The sequence below is a fragment of the Onychostoma macrolepis genome, chromosome 07 (genome assembly GCF_012432095.1).
Source record: "Onychostoma macrolepis isolate SWU-2019 chromosome 07, ASM1243209v1, whole genome shotgun sequence".
Classification (NCBI taxonomy): domain Eukaryota; kingdom Metazoa; phylum Chordata; class Actinopteri; order Cypriniformes; family Cyprinidae; genus Onychostoma; species Onychostoma macrolepis.
The window spans coordinates 32,916,161-32,935,515 of record NC_081161.1 but is presented as its reverse complement, the minus strand read 5'-3'; the positions used below and the strand labels follow the sequence as shown (position 1 = coordinate 32,935,515).

The following is a 19,355-nucleotide window of genomic DNA, read 5'->3' as shown; positions in this document are numbered from 1 at the left end:
GTGTCCCAGTGATGTATACATTTCCCATCCTATTTCTTTCTGGAATTGGAAAGAAGGCAGGGACTGTTCATCTGTTTGAAGGACGAAACTAAAGCAATGTGACCGGTGCCTGTTCCCGACAGTTCAAATCTGCAGGAAGCCGCTGCCACTTAGAATGCAGCTCTTATTTTAGCCCAGTCTCTGTGATGTTAGCAATCGCTGCCCATCAGCTTCAATGAGAATCTGGAGGTAAATGTTCTGCGCACTGAGCCTGTGCAATTGAACAGGCGTCCATGCTTTCATCTGGCTTCCATTTTCGACTAATCCCAAAGCTGTACTAGTATGATCCCAGCTGCAAGACTCGCCAAGCCCCCTCGGCCCACATGAAACGGCCTGCAATCCCTCACCATCACTCGAGCCGCCTGTACCCTCTTCTTTTCACGTGTCACAAAAGAATACTGGTTCCCAATAACAAGCTCCTCTTGAGTAATTGTACCTAACCCGTACACTTTCGCATCCGAGATGATAATAACAGTCTTGTCTTTAGGTGGTGAAATTTCTCTTCGTATGATGCAAGTATAAATGAAGAGGTTTAAATGGCACTTCTTGGCGTCGTATTTCAGACCTTGGAGAGTCTAGTTGGCTTTGGTTTGAGCAAATCTTCATTCACAGAAACAAGCCAAATGTTGAGAACCCGGTCATTTACGGCTTGTTCCAAATAGCAGGTGAACACTGACTAACCGCGAGCAAATATTCTGGCCTTGACTGTTGGAATAAAAAATTAGTCTTGTTTTCCTGCTTATTTACTTTAACAAATCACAAAGTCTCGACATTCGCTGAACCGCACTGGAGCCTGCCCAATTAGATCAGAGCATTCAGACCGAGCTTATACGAACCACACCCCAGTGTTCTTCTTTATTCATCTTACCACTTATATGTCACAGTGGTACTTTAATTATTTCCCCCTCTGCTTTTGGTGTCCGTGTCAGGCACCTCAAAGAAATTTCCATTGGCATATAAAGTTTGTTTTTTATTAGAAGGATGGTTGACTGATGTTGTACGAAGGACGGCTGTGTCCATGGTGACAGACCGTGGCGGACGCTGCGAGGGAGCTGGTTAACCACGGCTCTCTATTTGCGGGCACCTTCAGCAGCTGCTGGATTGGAGGGTGTAACGGGCCCACAGCTTTGCTGTAGACTATAAGCTGCATAGCATCTCTGCTTGGGGGTCTTATTTTGTGTGGCCTTTTTAGTTTTTTGTTTTAATCAAACTCACGCCTTGATTAAAGGAAGTATTATTAGTACTGTTATGAGGAAAATTTAAATGAAGGCCTCGCACCAAAAGTGAGAATTTTACATTGACAATGTTCTTTCTTTCTTTCTTTCTTTCTTTCTTTCTTTCTTTTTTTTTTAAATGAAAATGGAATTTGCTTCGGCTGCAGAGTTTAGGATCTGTACACCAGATGCAAATAATCTTTCACACTAAATCTATTCAAACCAGGTCCAAAATTTTTCCTTTTGCATTGGGAGGTTTTTGAAAACTCTTCAAATTAGTCTTCAAATTAAAAGTGAAGCTCTCTTTTTTTCATTTTTTTTTCATTGGTGTTGCACCAAGCTGTCGCTTTGCTTTGTGTGTCTTGTGTCTCTACTGACAAAATAGAAGAGACCATGAACGGTAAAGAAAGTTTGTGTACTCGGTCTGCGTTCAGTTCTTATCCTTCAGGCCAATAAACAGCAGTCTTCATGACCGCATCAGAGGCCCTTTAAGCTCTCGCAGTATTTACTTTACAGCGTCACTTGATCTGGGCTCCAGTCCGTGCATCTTTGGGAGTTTACAGGCTGTTTTAAAGCGGGCCAGGAAGATGAGCCAAGCCCCACACTGGCAGGAGACAGCCACTGACGCCGATAGCGTCCCAGCACCCCTGCTTCACCCCGGTCCTGCCAGGACTCATCTGCACCCCTGCTGCACCAGAGTTCATTGGAGTGCGATCATAAAATTCCACTCTTGACAAAACAGCTTGGGATAAATAGCAACAAAAGAGATCCAAATTAGAATCGGAATTGTGCTCATTGATAGGTGTATCACTTTACATTAAAACTCGAGCTTGCTTTGATGGTGGTCTAATGGATTAACAGCCACAGTAAAATGCTTTTATAAGTACCAGAATTGTGGAAGGAGCATACAGAATAAAGTAGAAACGATATTAAATAGAAATATTAGCCAATATACAATTCTATACCCAAGAGAAAGGGTTTAGATCTAATATTTAACTATTTTACAGCTCAAAGCTTGAGTATGTCCAGAAAGAATTCAGAATATTATGAAGTGAGGATTGGATGGTTCTGAGAAATATTGTGTTTGTGATGGAGATCTCTTATTTTGGAGCTGTGTGGATCGAGATCATTAGTAATAGACAGAACTAATGTTGATTGTCTCTTGATGACATTAAGCATATTGATTGGTGCTGATTAGAAATGATGGTCATAACAAATGACACTGGAATTAAGTTCTCAGTTTCTATACTTATTTTGTAGGAAGGGGAATATTAAGAGCTGTTGATGTTTTGACCAAGCTTCAGTGGATACCATATGTTTGCATTTTATTTCAAGAAGAACACCAGGAAGTTTAACATTCTAATCAAATTCAGATACATAACAGTTAACAGGAAAAGGATGGACGGATGCCATGAAATGACAAAGAGCCTGAAGCAAGGAAGTATTTCATTTAGCTCTTAATATCTGACCACGGTGTATTGGATCTTCACGTTGTCATCTTCTGCTCTCTGCCAGATTTCACTCAGGTCAGCTAAGGAAAACATTCTCTTAATCCATCCACTTTTTGAAATTTAGACTACCGCAAGGAATGTAGCACCTATGCACACAAAGCCTTCTGCAGATTAAACTGCGATAGACATTTTAAATGACTGTCACGATAGAGATGCTTTGAGTAGTTTCAACTCCAGCTGATAGCAGTTCTCTAGGTTATAGAGAATGAGGTCCTGGCTTTTTATTTTCATCTGAAGGGGAAGGTTTAGGTGAATGTTTGGCACACTGAAAGGTCATGGCATGCTGCTCCAGCTGTTTGTTAACTCTGCTCTAAACTTTGTTGGTTGTGCGCTCGACATTCCATGCCACTTTTAATCACCTACCCACCACTGCTGGTTATTAGCATTCTCAGTAATCTTTAAATTTTATAGTGCATGCGTGTTTCCAAATAAAGCCATGTTTTGGCTGAGGCTGCTGTTTATCTTACTGCACTTCATGTCATTAAATAAGTCATGGAAAGTCTTTGCATTTGTTGTAAAGATAAGACAACAGGTACACTAAATTGAGTTTCCCACTGATTTATTTGAATTGATTCTTTTTATCTCAACAGAAATGGACAAGTGTGAACAGTCCACTTTTTCTTCCTCTCATACCACCACGTTCACCAGGGTTCACGGCTGTGGTCTTGACCTACGATCGAATCGAAAGTCTCTTTAGGGTCATTACTGAGATCTCCAAGGTGCCCAGCTTGGCCAAACTACTGGTGGTGTGGAACAACCAGAACAAGGGCCCCCCTGAAGGTTAGTGTCACATTGTAGGATTGCATTATATATCTCTACTATATGTGTCCCTGTACCACAAAAACAGTCATAAGTAGCATGGGTATATTTGTAGCGATAGCCAACAATACATTGTATGGGTCAAAATTGTTGATTTTTCTTTTATGCCAAAAATCATTAGGATATTAAAGGGATCCTATTATCTCATGCTTGGTGGTTCTAAAATCGCATTATTTTTCACATAATTTACATTATTACAATACCTTTCTCCCCAACCTAGCATAAACGGCTCGATTAGTTCCGGGTTTGATGAAGGCCTGCCTTAAGAAAAACGAAATGTGTTGTGATTGGTTAGCTGTCCCAGTGCGTTGTGATTGGCGAACAGCTTAGACGGCGTTTCAGTACTATTTGTGGCAGCATCAAATATATATGCAAATTCATATATATGGAGCCGCTGTTGGAGTGGTAGAGAGCGAGGTTTCCCTGGTAACGCTGTACACAAAGCAGAGCTCCGCTCACAAACGCTGCTTCATCAGACATTACATGCAAGATGAAAGGAAAATGACATCTGAAATTTTCTGAAAACAGTCGGTTTCCTTCAGAAATACAGAGATATAAAAACACTCGCACCGGGTTTCCATTTTTAAACGTGCAGTGCTCAACCAAGAGTTCTCCCCACCCGCCAACCATTCGAATTTCCGTAGGCAGGATTTATTTTTGTGATGTCACAAATACAGGAAAACAACTTTGTAGTCCAAACGAGCCGTTCGTTGTAGTTCTTGAAAAGGGATTTTTTAAAAACTAAATATCTCCCTTTGAAGTGGACTTTGAGATTTGTAACTTTGTAGATCTTTTTATGCCCAAACATACACACTACACACTGACTAAAATTTAAAAAGTGAAAAAGCATAATAGGACCCCTTTAAGTAAATTTTCCCCTCACATTCCAGATTTTCAAATAGTTGAATTTTAGCCAAATATTGTCCTATCCTAACAAACCATGCATCAATGGGAAGCTTATTTATTCAGCTTTCAGATGATGTATAAATCTCAATTTCCAAAAATTGATCCTTATGACTGGTTTTGTGGTCCAGGGTCACATATGTAATTTTAAATGCTATGGTTCACTTGGTTTTTATTTTGTGTTTATGTAACTCTTGTGTTCCCTTTCGATACTTCACTCATACTGCGTCTTACTAGACGCATATGGGGAAAACTGAAGCCTTTTAATAACGCAGTGTTACTGCATGGCCATTGGTTCGTGCAGTGCTTTAAAGACAAATCAATGGCTCAGCAGCGGTATCATAGGATCCTTAGATTTATTCTCCTTCAGCGATGACATCTCTTTGCTGATCTACGAGACTTGAAGCCCTTCTCGCCGTTGACCAGCCTCTGCAGCGGATCAAGACCCTCTGGCTCGGCTGATCTCCCCGCTGACTCGCCGCTCTTTAGTCACTTCAGCGCCCATAGCAGCTGCGGTCTCATGGTCGAACGCTCGAAAGAGCAAATTTTGAAGAGCAAATTTCTCGGCGTTGTTGCAAATGCTGCGCAACGCCGCCCACGCTGAAACTGCACTCACCGAGACGGAATGTCCTCATTGCGAAGATATGAGTCTCGCCTCTCTGCGCTCACGAATAGCTTTCTTTTCAGAGAACGACTCCGCCCCTCGCGTCCTCCCGCTTCCTTCCTCCCAGGAACCTGTGAGGAAAAAGCAGCGGGGCAGAGCCCGCGTACCTCACTCTCTCCCATGAGAGAGGTTCTGCCTGTCTTTTTCTCCCTTCCAGACCAGTATCTCTCTGCAGCTGCGAGCGACCTGGTCTCGTTCAGGGGAAGTGAAGATGAGGTCCTGGATGACAGCGTATCACTGGCTGCATCAGACGCTGAGGAGCTGTCGGGCTCGGTTGGTGACCCCGCCCTCCTTCAGTCTGTGGAGCCCAGCGAGCCCAAGCTGAGCACGGATGCCAAACTGCTCCGTGTCCTGTCTAAGGCTGTGGTTGAGCTGTGTTTGAAGTGGTCTCCACCGGAGGAGCCCACTCGCAGCCGCCTGGATGAGTGGTTCCTGCCGGGGCGCCGTCGTGGCGCGCCCCCTACTCGGCCCGCCTGCGTGCTGCTGTTTCATCCGCCCTCACCTCCGTTGACGGCGCTGAAGAAAAAGGGTACGAGAGGATGCCTCCTCTCGATGAGTCGGTGGCCGAGCATCTTTGCCCACCCACGGCCATCGGTTGGACGGCAAAGGCTGCCCACCCGTCCAGGCCCTGTAAGACGAGGACTTACTCATCGGTTGGACAGGCGGCCTCGGCGCTTCATTCCATGGCGGTCCTCCAGGTTTATCAGGCCGAACACCTCCGCTGCATAGACGAGACTGGCCCAGACCCTGCAGCATTCAGGGAGCTGCGCAGTGTGACCGACCTGGCTTTACGTGCCACCAAAACCACGGCCCAGGAGATAGGCAGATCCATGGCCAGCTTAGTGGTACTAGATAAAGGATGCGGACAAGGTCCCCTTCCTGGACTCACCAGTCTCCCCCACCAGCCTATTTGGACCCGCTGTGGAAGTGTTCGCAGAGCGCTTCACAGCGGCACAGAAGTCGTCCCAGGCAATGCGACACTTCCTGCCAAAGCTAGACGCCGGCTGCCTCCTAAGCACCAGGGACCCAGTATTGTGCTGGACCAGGCGCCCAAGGCATCATCCTGATCTGTGGGACAGGAAGAGAAGGGACCTAAGTCCTGCGGTTGCTGGACCACCCCCCCAAGCTGCCTCGGTTGAACCTCCAAGCACCCCATCCAGTTCCGGGTGCCGCGGGCGATGTGTTTTCTGCAGTCACTGGGCCTGTTCAAGCGCCCAAACCGCCTACCGCTGTGATAGCGGAACAAATAAAACACAAACATTCTCAAAAAGAGAGCAAATTTCCTCTTCCACACAAAACAAGTGGCACGTCCCTGCACGGCGACAAACCACTCGAGTCAATCCAACCCCTTGTCACGCGGGCCGAGGCCTGGCAGGCCATCCCCGGAGTGTCAGATTGGGTTATGGGGATAGCGGCGTGGTTCCCTGGCTCCCCGCAGTTTTGCAAAGTGCATGGACGCGACTCTTTCCCCTCTGAAACAGATGGGAATCCGCATTATCAACTACCTCGACGACTGGCTCGTTTTTGCCCAGTCAGAGGTGGAACTGCTGTCGCACAGGTCCCTCCTTCTCAGCTACTTAGAAGGTCAACTTTGCCAAGAGCGCGTTCTGGCCATACAGCGTCTCGTGGCCTCCTTCGCGACAGGAGCCTCTCGACCCCTCAAAGCGTTTCAGAAGATGCTCGGCCTCATGGCCTCTGCTTCGTATGCGGCCCCTTCAGCGCTGGCTGAAACCGAGGGTTCCATCCAACGCCTGGCATTATGGACGCCTGCGAATCAAGGTGAACCGGGCCTGCGTGGCAGCCCTGAGCCCTTGGAAGTGTCATCAGTGGATGGAACAGGGTGTGCCCTTGGAAATGGTCTGCAGGAGAAAGGTGGTCTTGACAGATGCGTCCAACACGGGTTGGGGAGCTCTGTGCGAGGGCCGACTGGCCTGTGGTCGGCGGAGGAAGGAAGTCTCCACATCAACTGCCTGGAAATGCTGGCAGTGTGTCGAGCCCTTCATACCTTCTTACCAGACCTAAAGGGGCACCACGTTCTGGTCCATTCAGACAGCATGACCGTGGTAGCCTACATAAATCACCAAGGGGGGCTCTCCTCGAGGCGCCTCCTCCTTCTAGTGGAGCGCCTCTTGGTATGGTCTCCGTACAACCTGAGTTTGCTGAGAGCAACGCACGTGCCCGGCAGACTGAACCAGGGTGCAGACATGCTGTCATAGAGCAACGTCCCCTCAGAGGAGTGGACGCTCCATCCGCAAGTGGTTCAGGAGATCTGGGAGATCTTTGGTAAGGCAGAGGTCGACCTCTTCGCCTCAAAAGACAACTCTCATTGCCTGACCTATTATTCGAAGGACATGGACGCATTGGCCCACCACTGGCCCAACCTCCTCCTTTTATGCTTTTCCCCCGATCGCTCTGATCCCGCAGGTCATCAGACGAACACAAACACAAAGTTATTTTAGTGGCCCCGCTCTGGAGGAACCAGCATTGGTTCTCAGAGCTGTCTCAGCTGCTCACCGCAGCCCCTTGGCCCATTCCCCTGAGACGGGACCTCCTCTCAGGCGAACAGAATGTTGTGGCATCCCCGGCCCGAGCTGTGGGCTCTGCACCTTTGGCCAGTGTTCAAAACACAATCACTCTGGCTAGAGCCCCGTCTACGAGACGTCTCTACGCCCTTAAATGGTCTGTCTTTTCCGCCTGGTGCTCAACCCGCAGCGCAGACCCATTTTCCTGTGACATATCGCGCTGATATTGTCCTTTCTGCAAGAGCTGCTGGACAAGGGGCACTGCCTGTCCACGCTCAAGGTCTATGTAGCAGCTATAGCAGCCTCCCACGCTCCTATAGCAGGCCAGTCGGTGGGCAGGAACAACTTAGTTGTTCACATTCTGAAGGGGTCCAGGAGGCTGAATCCTCCTCGCCCCTTCACAGTCCCTACTTGGGATCTGCCTACTGTTCTGAGGGCCCTCCCTTTGAAATGCTACAGTCTGTTGACCTCCGACCCCTGTCGCTAAAGACTGCTCTGCTACTGGCACTAGTATCGGTCAAGTGAATGGGAGCCCCACCTGCCTTCAGTTTGGGCCTAACGACTCCAATGTCATCCTAAAGCCAAGGCACGGTTATGTACCGAAGGTTCTGTTCCGTCTGCCTAAAGGGGGCGGAACGCTCCAGGTAGATTCTTAGTGCCCTAACGGGGCAGAGTAAATTCAGCTCCTGGTCCTCGTCTGAGGGAGGAAGCACAGAGAGCGAAATTACCTGTGCTTTGAATTCCTCCCTCAGTGGAGGACCAGGAGCTGAATTTACTCTGCCTGTTAGGGCACTGTAAAGTACCTTTAGGCAGATGGAACAGCTCTTCGTTTGCTCCGGTGACCGCACCAAAGGGCATCCGGTCACGAAGCAGAGACTTTCAAGGTGGATAGTTGATGCTATTACGCTAGCTTACTCTTCCTTGGGCCTGCATTGCCCCATTGGAGTGCGAGCACACTCCACAAGAGGCATTGCCTCGTCGTGGGCGTGGTCTAGCGGAGTGTCCATCGCAGAAATATGTGCGGCAGCCGGCTGGGCCTCGCTGTCCACATTTGCTAGGTTTTAGAACCTGGGGTGTTGGATAAATATGTATCAGCTGATATTTTGTTTATTTGTGCATGTTTATCTCCCCTATTTTTACCTTTAGATGACCTTCATCATTATGTAACACTCATTTAAAGTTAATCTTTGAAACACCAGCTTACTAACACTGTTATATGTTATCTTTAAATACATCCCAAAATTAACTTTTAACATTTAAAATTACTGCTTTTAGTTTGTATTGTATTGTTTATATTTATTTTAAACAGTATGAAATAAAGAAACATTCAATATTAATATCAGCCATTTATTTGTTACTGGCCATAGCATGAAGATAATTATTGACATAAAATTATTATTGACATCTGCCAGAACTTCAATAACATTGCCGTTCTCTGTCAGGATAATAAAACTTATTTAGTTTGACTAAATGTATTTTGTTTGGTTAGCAAATTGTTGAATTTGAAAAGAGATTGTGACTAAATCTACACTGTTTTTTCTGACAGCTTCAGTTATGAAAGAATGAAAATGTGACACTCGTATGAAATGTAGTTTTGCGGCTTTCACAAAAGACATGAAACCCCTGATATGGAACAGATGAATGATAAGCCAGCAAGTAGCCAAATCATGTTCCTCTTGAGGTTGGAGAATTGAAAGCATGATATGCCTTGGTCTGTGGCCAAACCTCTCTGGTTTATCTTCAGATATGGAGTGAGAACCCAAGTGTTTGTTACTGCCCCGGCATGTAGATGCATGTGAGGAGATGGCAGAAATTTGGCTTTTCTCATTGACCGTCTATGAGCTGTTAATATCTATGCATCCTATTACTCCTGACTAGACGAATTAAGTGTATTTTAATTCATTGTGATATATGGCCTGTTTTCACCAAACGTCCACCCTTAAACTTTATTGTCAAACCAAAAGGATCGTTTCCATAACGGTCTCCCTTTCCTACAGCTGTGGTCAAATTTATGGCCCATTACACATGTCAAAATATGCTGATATTAGTAGTTATTTATTGTGGCTCTGCCTCTAATGTTACTGCTTAACAAGGCGATTAGGTATGCGTCTGTTTATGAAGTTCCTTGGAAAAAAAGCGGAATAGGGAATTAAATATATCCTCTCCATAGATTTGAGTAATGCCATTATGAAGGGAAATACTTTGAAGTAGACTAATGATTCACTGTTGCCTTTGATTAGAGGCGTCGGTGAAGCCGGGCTCAAGCTTTTGTGACCCATTAGAATTAATAAGGTCTGTTCACGGGTCAACCTGGGGCTCAGGCCCTGATGAGGATGGATTTCCTCCACACCCTTTTCCATTGCTGATTATGTTTGTTTATTTCGAACAGCTTTAGCTGCCCAAGTCTTGACTGTTTGTCATTTTAATGAGGTGCTGGCGACTTCTGACAATAGGACTTCATTTAGGGAGTTTCTCAATGGGCTTAATACTTGGAGAGGAGGAGAGCTTTTATATGGTGTTGTCACAGGGGATATAATTTGCTAAAGCTCTTTTAAAATGTTCCTACATAAAGTACAGCCCAAGTGAAATTTCAGTACAGGGCAAGGAAATGATTACAGGCCATTAAAAATCTTGCGCACAAGTTGTTTGACGCAGTCGAGATTCCTGCTAGTTCTTATGGTGCGTATTTATGATGTGTTAATGTCTAAGTTTGTGCATTGTGGCGCTCTGGATTATGCCAGTTAGTTTTAGTTGTTAAAATGTTACTTGTCTTTGTAGCCCATCTTGTCTGTGTTTGTTTCAGTTTTTGTGGAATCCTCTGTGCTAGGCTTGGATGTGGTGACAGTATCAGTTTACTTGCATGTGAAGATCTGGTTCTTCTTTCAGCCTTTGTCTGAGGCCAGGGAGGTTTTCCGGCAGTTAGGAAATACTTTTTCTTTTTTCCTTTCGTAGTTTGTTGTCATCTTGTGGAAGTACACTGTAGGCTGAATTGCGTCGACCTAACGGAGATGAGCTCATTCCATATCTCCTGAGATTTCCAGGGTCTATACCCCGGCTTTGGGGTAGCGGTATAATTGCTGACTCCCCCAGTCTTAGGGTCTCTGTATTTGAGTTCCAGTAGACTTTCTCTCGTCAGTTTTATGAGGTGACACTCTGTGTGCCATCTGTCTTCTTCGTGCTCTGAACTCCTCCCAAGCTCTTACACAACTGAAAATAAAGAGCGTTGTCTCTTCTGCCCTGAGAAGAATGTAAGTGTGGTCAGATTCATATGTGCTTTTACTCAGTGATGTGTTTAGATTTATCCACCCACGCTCTCTTTTCCACAGTTGCTGCCATCTCTCATAGTTTTTCATCTTCTCTGAAACTGACAGTGTATTATTATTAGCTCACTGTTTTCTTTTTCTCCTTCTCTCTGTAACAGAGTCGCTCTGGCCCAAAGTCGCAGTACCTCTCAAAGTGTTGCGCACCAAAGAAAACAAGCTCAGCAATCGCTTCTTCCCGTTTGATGAGATCGAAACAGAAGCTGTCCTGGCCATTGATGATGACATCATCATGTTGACCTCAGATGAGCTGCAGTTTGGATATGAGGTAGTAAAAGCACTGATTCGTGTACTACTACTTACTACAAAATATATGTGCTACACTGATGAAGGTTTACTATATGTGACCCTGGACCACAAAACCAGTCTCAAGTCGCTGGGGTATATTTGTAGCAATAGCCAAAAATACATTGTATGGGTCAAAATTATCCATTTTTCTTTTATGCCAAAAATCATTAGGATATTAAGTAAAGATCATGTTCCATGAAGATATTTAGTAAATTTCTTACCATAAATATATCAAAACTTCATTTTTGATTAGTAATATGCATTGCTAAGAACAAATAGCAATGCATATAAGGCCAAATATTGTCCTATCCTAACAAACCATACATCAGTGGAAAGCTTATTCAGCTTTCAGATGATGTATAAATCTAAATTTTGAAAAATTGACACTTAAGACTGGTTTTGTGGTCCAGTCCTCTTACATAGCACAGACACTGTTAAAAGGTTTGGGGCCAGTAAGATTTTTTTAAAAGAAATTAACACTTCTTTTTCCAGCAGGGTTGCTTTAAATTGATCAAAAGTGACAGTAAAAAAATTAATGTTACAAAAGATTTCCATTTCAAGTAAATGCTGTTCTTTGAGCTTTCTGTTCATCAAGGAATTCTGAAAAGAAAAAAAAGTATCACAGTTTCCACAAAAATATTAAGCAGCTGTTTTCAACATTGATAATAAATGTTTCTTGACCTTAAAATGAGCAAATGTAGTATGATTTCTGAAGGATTAAGTGACACTGAAGACTGCAGTAATGACTGCTGAAAATTCAACTTAAAAATCACAAAATTACATTTGAAAATATTATAAAATAATAAACAGTTATTTGAAGTTGTAATAATATTTTGCAATGTTATTTTTTTTACTGAATATTTGATGATGTAAATTTAAGCCTTTGTGAGCAAAAATGTAGTATACTTTCATTTTGGATGCACTAATTATAATTCAGGAAAACTAGTTTGTGATTTCAGATTCAGCCATTACTGCATTCAGGGAGAAATGAATACATTTTGCCCTGTGTACTTAGAGCTTGTTTTTCAAGCATTTGATGTTTTCTTTGGAACCTGGTTATTTTCCTCCCTTAGTTTGGCTTGTGTAGTAACAAAACAGACAAACTGCAGGTCTGAAAATGCCTTGAAATTGAGGAGACTGAAAGAAATGTTAGTATTCTTAGTCTGCATGTGATTTTACAGATTATCGCACTGGATAAGCACCTTTTATCTTGATAGTTAAATGGATTCGATTGAAGTAGTTGCCTAAATTCACAGTATTTCCAGGGACTGTATCTGGAGCATCTAGGGATTAATTGTCTTCTACACATGCACAATGATGATAGAGCAGAACTGTGATGCCAGGACCTCTTTGGGTCACTCCTACTTAAAGTTGAGCTTAGATGCAGTGCAGGATTTTCGAACCATCCTCTATTGCCTAAATCTGTGCTCGGCATCTCAAAGCATTCCTTACGGTTGAAGTCTCTATTTTTTCATAATTTAGATTTTTTCATATATGAAGGATGACAGGACAAGCAATGCTGTCCATGGCTACAGGCTTGCCTTCAACTCACCTGCAGGCATTTATACACTATTGAGGGAATGAAGTGTAATTTATGGATAATTGTATGAAATGGAAGACAGCTTTAGACATGGCTGCATGGCTCAAACACTAGCTGCTTTTGCTACTCGGGAATGACATTCAAGAATTTCTACATCATATTCTGTAGGCTTGCCTGTCATTTTTGGGATTAACAAGCCGTTAGACCTAAACTTCATTGATTTAACCCTAGATATTCAAGGTTTACCATCATTTGAAGTCAGTATTATCTAAAATGACTCTTCAACAGTTAGAGTTGACTGATCCTATATGGTCTTAGATTTTGTGATGGGTTTATATTATGTCTCAGATGTGTTCTGTCTGTGTGTAGGTATGGCGTGAGTTTCCAGATAGGCTGGTCGGATATCCCGGACGGCTCCACTTATGGGACCACGAAATGGGCAAGTGGAAATATGAATCTGAGTGGACTAATGAAGTGTCAATGGTCTTGACTGGAGCTGCGTTCTATCATAAGGTACAGCACAAATCCTTCATAGACTTCGGCCTAAATCTTGTCATGTCACTGTCCTCCCTTTGTGTCTCTCAGAGATCAATAGGGGTTATCGTCATTTGTAATTCAAAACCCTCAATTAAGGTCATTCTTTTCATCAAAATGGTTTATGTTTCCTTTCCAGTACTTCAACTATCTCTACACGTATAAAATGCCCGGAGACATTAAGAACTGGGTGGATGCCCATATGAACTGTGAAGATATTGCCATGAATTTCCTTGTGGCCAACATCACTGGCAAAGCCCCAATAAAGGTAACATATCCTCAGAGTACGATATGCCCGATTTATGTTCTGATAGTGCCTGTTTGTTTTGGTTCTCTAACTACTTTGGAGGAAATCAAATGAGCCATATCATGGAAAACCTTTTTTTTTTTTTTTTTTGCATTTCTGAAATAAGAGTACACAAAGCTCCATCTTTAGCCTACCCAAATCACTAATGGAAACTAATATCAAAAGCCAAAACTTTACGGCATTGTTACAATGTTTCCTACATATATTCCCATTCAAAAGTTGAAAACGGTTATGCTGCTTAAATCGTGATACATTTTTTCCTGGATTCTTTAATAAATGGTATGTTCAACAGCATGTATTTGAAATAGAACTCTTTTGTTGTAACATTATAAATGTCTTTATTTTAGCAATTTAATGTGTCCTTGCTGAATAAAAGTATTAATTTCTTTCAAAAGCAAATATTACTGATCCCAAACTTTTGAACTGCAGTGTAATTCTGTTTTGACAATGAAGAAACCAAATCCCATCACATTTATTTAAAACTGCAAGCTCACAACTCTTGTGAAATGTATTAATTTTTTGCCGTAGCACTTGGGATTCAATAGCAGTCTAGTGCCATCATGAAAAAGAAGTGCAGGAAGCATTGTAAGCGTATTAACACTTTCATTTAAAGAATCAGACAGGTTGGTAAATAGATAATGATGAAAAAAAAAAAAATCTGGAGGACAAAAGTATTATTCCTTAAAAATCAGTGTGGGCGTTCCTTAAAAGAATGTGGGCATTCTGACAGTGTTCCCTGGAGCTCTGTCTCTGATCAGCTTTCGCCTTTCTCCTCAAGCCTCTACAGTCTGTAGTCTACAGTGACTCTGTCCAGGTGCTGTTCGGCCTGTAAAGTCCTGGCCTTAACCTCTGTTATCTGGATGTCACTGTCTGCCTCTCTCTTGCACGCTCTGTTTTTCTAAGCTCACTGGGGCACATTCATTCTGCAGTCAGTTATGCTGTGAACCTTCTCCCCTCTCTCCTCCACATCCCCACATCACCCACACCTCCTAGTGCCCCAACCCCGCGCTCCCACTGTGGAGAGTGTCAGTCAAGTGTGTGTTTTGTTGAAGGAGGGATGGGGCAGAGGGGTCGTACATCATTCGTCTAATGAGTGCGGCAGATACGGTCATTTAGCTAGGCCATGGGCACGGACGGCTCTCTCATTACATCTGACTTATATGACCTGTCATCAAGTCATCTCCTCCCACTCAGCCCCCAAACACACACATACACACACTTCACAGAAGCCCATCATTGCAGCCCCAGCTCATTATTAAACAACCTTATCAATGCTGTGTCAGATTCTGTTGTTTTTTAATATGAGGAGTGTGTCATGATTTCTCAGCATGAAATTGGGAGATACAGATGCATGTAGGTCAGACAGTTTTATTTTTTGAGGTAAGAACAAATAAAACTGTTTTATGCACTGAATAGAAAAAAAAAAAAGAAAGTCTGCATTCTAACGATAGAAAAGATATACAAATTTGCTCCTGTGCAAATATTCCAAACAATATTCAGGCATTTTTGACAGTTTTATTAAAAAACATTAAATAAGACATCAGACAATAGCAAATAATTTATTTGTTTTACAGTCTATACATTTAACAGTATATTTACAATTTTAGCTGTAACCTTTTCACAAGTTTTTTTTTTTTTTTGCTTTCCTGAAATGTTTATTTGACATCTTCCTGTGGTTGATAGGGCGATTGAAAAATTACTCTTCTCTCATGAATATTTTGATATACTTTCAGATGGTTGTTCTTGTTTTTATTTTAAAAAATGCAAAAAAAAAAGTGTTTTCACTTTTTGTGACAGTGTTTTCAACTCCAATCCTCCTTGGGAACCAACTATCAGAATGTTTTAGATGTCACCATGTTCACAACTCCAAGAAGCTGATTAATTAGAACACTAGATATTTTAATTAGTGAGACATCTAAAACATTCTGCTAGGTGGGTCACTAAGACTGTAGCTGAGAAACGTTGTAGGGTATACCAGACTGACTCATGGGTATTTATAGAAAGGTGAAGAACCACCAAAAGGGCAATATTGTATCTCTGCCTTGACTAAAAAAATGGTCAGACCAAAAATATGTTTTACAATGTCATGAGACAATAAGTTTTATAAGGACAAACTTTAAAGGACTTGTTTTGTAAGATGGACACAGAAAAACTACAACAGAATACAGCAATTTCACAATAAAACTGACAGTTTGAGGACTGAGACTTAGTTTGAGATTGAAACAAAAAATCAAAAATCCTCATTGTGAGTTAAAACAATCAAATACATCACATTTGTTTTTCTCTCTTTCTCTAGGTTACTCCTCGGAAGAAATTCAAATGCCCAGAGTGCACAGCGATTGATGGGTTGTCCCTAGACCAGACACACATGGTGGAGAGGTACAGTATAAACAGGGATTCCCTTTAGTTGGGCAGAGGGGGCTTTGGCAGCATTCTTGGCATTTGAAACACATTGTGGGTTTAACCAACAATTGGCTCATTGTAGCACAGTACAGGAGATACTTTCCTGTGCTCTCAGATCAAAACATTCAGATTCACTGGACCTTACGAAAAACGTTCCTTCTCAAAGAACTGTGACTTTCCTCTCTGTCAGAGGTTCACCACAAATCATTAATTCATTCTGTGTTTCAATTCAAGTATGAACCAGGCAAAGCATGCATCAGAAAGGCTTGAATTGATTTTCCTTGAAAATCACAACCGTTTCCTCATCCGCTGAAGCATAATCAGTCTTGATGATTGGTTTCATGCTTCCAAGCTGTGTTTGAGGAATTAAAGCAGCCGAAGCAGCCTGCGAGAGAGTGTTTGACCTTGACGTGAATACGGAGTGGTAGCAGCCAATCAGGGTCTCCGTTGACTGCTGAACCCTTCCAGGGGTCACCACTTGTTTAGATTGATGAAGGGGTTCCTGCCTCTGGTTATGCTTCTCTCTCGATACATTTCCTGTCATAAGTGCAGGGTCCTGGGAATGCCAGGCATTTTGAAAACATCTGATCCCTGTTTTACATTACCTCATGATTCAGATGCTTCTACAAAACGCTAGTTAGGTTGTACCATGAACAGCCTTTTTTTGGAAGTCAAATTTTCCGACACTGGCATCAGATCCATGATCCATGTTTCCCTTTTTCCTCCACTCTTTCAGCCTCTTTCTTTTTTCTTTCCAGGTCTGAGTGCATAAACAAGTTCGCCTCTGTGTTTGGCACCATGCCTCTGAAGGTTGTCGAGCACCGTGCTGATCCTGTACTCTATAAAGACGACTTCCCAGAGAAACTCAAAAGTTTCCCCAACATTGGTAGTCTGTGACACTACCACTACTCTTTCCCACCACTTTTATCTCTCAAACAGGCCATGGGCACTCCAGGATTTCTCTTTCTCGTTCCGTATCTGACCTAATGACTTATGGAGAGTGCCGTTCCACTAATGGTATAATGGGAAATGATGCACTGTGTAACTTATTATCATGTTTTCACTCTTGAGGACGGTTGCTGAAACAGGACGATACATCAAGTCTGATGAGGACAGGTCAAGAGCTTGGCTCAGTCTTAAACCTTCCTTGTGGTTGACACTATATCCATGTGAGGAAAGTAAACACATGCAGATGAATCACAGCCCACTGGTAAACAGTGGAGGATATATATTAATGTAATTTTACATTTATAGTTTAACTTGTTTTTTATTTGAAAAATATGCATCATGCTGAACAAACTGTAGCATAACTTGAACTGAATATCTCACATGTTGAGTTGGGGCCATTAGTTTGTACATGAGATATTGTTTTGCACAGTCACGGTTAGTGATTTTAATAATACAGTTTGAGTTATATCAGTTTGACATTTCATTTTTTATTCAGTTGCTGACTTTTTGAATGTTGCTGGAGAAAAAAAGTATTTTATATAAATGTTCCCTATTTAGTTCCACTCTTACATCTGCCTAATTAAAGCATATTTTGGGTATTACTAGATGTTAAAAGACACTATTTGCAGAGTTATATATTGTACAGCTGATAACAGTATGGTAAAATGCCATGAAATTGCAAAGAACTCATTCATACTTAATGAATTCACATTTCTTTTTGATATCTCCATTTGTTTGAATTTTGTTTATTTGTTTTTTACATTAAAATGTATTATATGTAATAAACAGAGTGTGGAAAAAGAAATACTTAATTTAGAGATGTGCATTTTGGTCATTTTGACTGTGAAAGTACTTTACTTTTTTTTTTTTTTTTTTTTTTAATGGTGGTCTCAATGTACATGCATTTTTGACCTTTGCATCTTACTGATTTTCAAGCATCTCACAATGTAAGTGTGGCATATGTTACTTGACAGTGTGTCAAGTTAAAAATAGTTCAAATTCTAACAACTGTTATAAGATCATTCATTTGGTTTCAACACATTGCACTTCACCATGCTGACACAAGTTGTCATTCTTTTGTGACCTCAAACAAATCACAGAATTAATGAGGTGCCATTTCGGCACATTTTAGAATAGTTGTTGCTGTAGTTTGATGGGTGTGAAATGTTTTGACGTTCAATATTGTGTTTTCTTTCCTGTCACTTCTGAGTTTTTGTATTCTCATTCTCATCCCTAATTTGATAGTATGTTGACTTAGTGCAGATTTTGGATGAATTGTCGTCTTTTTTCCAGCTGCCTCCGTTGTCTGGGCCCAGAAGCAGATGTCTGAGCGCTTTGAGTGATTTAGGTTCAGAAGCCTGCACGTCTGAGATAAATTCATTTCATCTCCATGGGGAGTGAACTTGTGAAGAGAAATCTATTCCTGTTCTGACTCTTCTTGCATGAAGAAAGTGAAAATCTGGTAAGGAAATTTCAGCAACATGTTAAGTATTGGAAATGTCACCGAATGAACAATTACACACAGAGAGCCAGATTGTCTGCAGCTTGTGAAGTGTTTTATGCTAAATTTGTCTACTTTAGAAAAATGTGTATGAGAGGGAGCATTTATCTCTGAGCTAATCATCAAAGTCAAGCATTTAGGCCTATCTGAGCTATCCTTTTCTGCATTATGAAGGCATTTGTCACCTCTTATTAACATGCATTTCATAATCCACTTGTACAATATCAGCAGTTAAAGTTTTTTTTTTTTTTTTTTTGTCCACTTTCTTTCGTGCTGCTTTTCTGTATTTATAAATCGAAAGCTGCATTTATGGATTGCAATTTATGAATACAATTACTAATATATTGCACAGGGATATTTGATTAGTTTTTTTTTTTTTTTTTATTCATCTGATTTAGAGAAACAAACAAAAATGAGCACACAGAAAATGTCAAATGAAATGAAACATCCATAGTAGAATACCCAGCACCTGTAATAGTTAAACTTTTAAACTTTTTTTAACCCATTAAAGGAAAGCCTTGTTAAAAGCACAGTCTTTAGCCAACAGGAAGTTCATGTCTTCAGTATGTCTTTAATGTAAGATGGCTGTTACATCCAGCTCTGAGAACAGTATGTAAAATATCCCGGAACAGTGTGTCTTGCTAAAAAAAAAAAAAATTTATTTATTTTTTTTTTTCTTCAAGAGGTTTTGTTCCAAGTTTAAACAAAATGTACAACTTGTTTTAGCCTGTTTTTCAGATTTGAAATAAATCTGAAAAAGCACATGGGTAATAAACAGTTTACCAGCCTTCAGTACTTTACCATTATGTTCTCAAAGTACTTGACAGTTGATCGAGTACACT

At 41.9% G+C, this 19,355-nt stretch overlaps 1 protein-coding gene across 2 annotated transcripts in view; it reads left to right on the top strand.

The window, feature by feature from the left end:
- The window catches only part of ext2 (exostosin glycosyltransferase 2), a 32,140-nt gene extending 12,835 nt beyond the window's left edge, over positions 1 to 19,305 (top strand). Inside the window, exons 10-16 of one of the 2 annotated variants that reach the window (XR_009272066.1) lie at positions 3,355 to 3,544; positions 11,094 to 11,260; positions 13,190 to 13,333; positions 13,494 to 13,622; positions 15,958 to 16,040; positions 16,823 to 17,959; positions 18,306 to 19,305. Coding sequence is in view for 1 of the 2 variants with exons in the window: in XM_058782270.1 (XP_058638253.1) it covers positions 3,355 to 3,544; positions 11,094 to 11,260; positions 13,190 to 13,333; positions 13,494 to 13,622; positions 15,958 to 16,040; positions 16,823 to 16,961 (852 nt within the window). In the remaining variant the exon portion in view is untranslated. Of the gene's footprint in view, positions 1 to 3,354; positions 3,545 to 11,093; positions 11,261 to 13,189; positions 13,334 to 13,493; positions 13,623 to 15,957; positions 16,041 to 16,822 lie in introns of both variants that reach the window. The other variant, XM_058782270.1, reaches the window with a different exon arrangement.
- Positions 19,306 to 19,355: the final 50 nt, after the last annotated feature.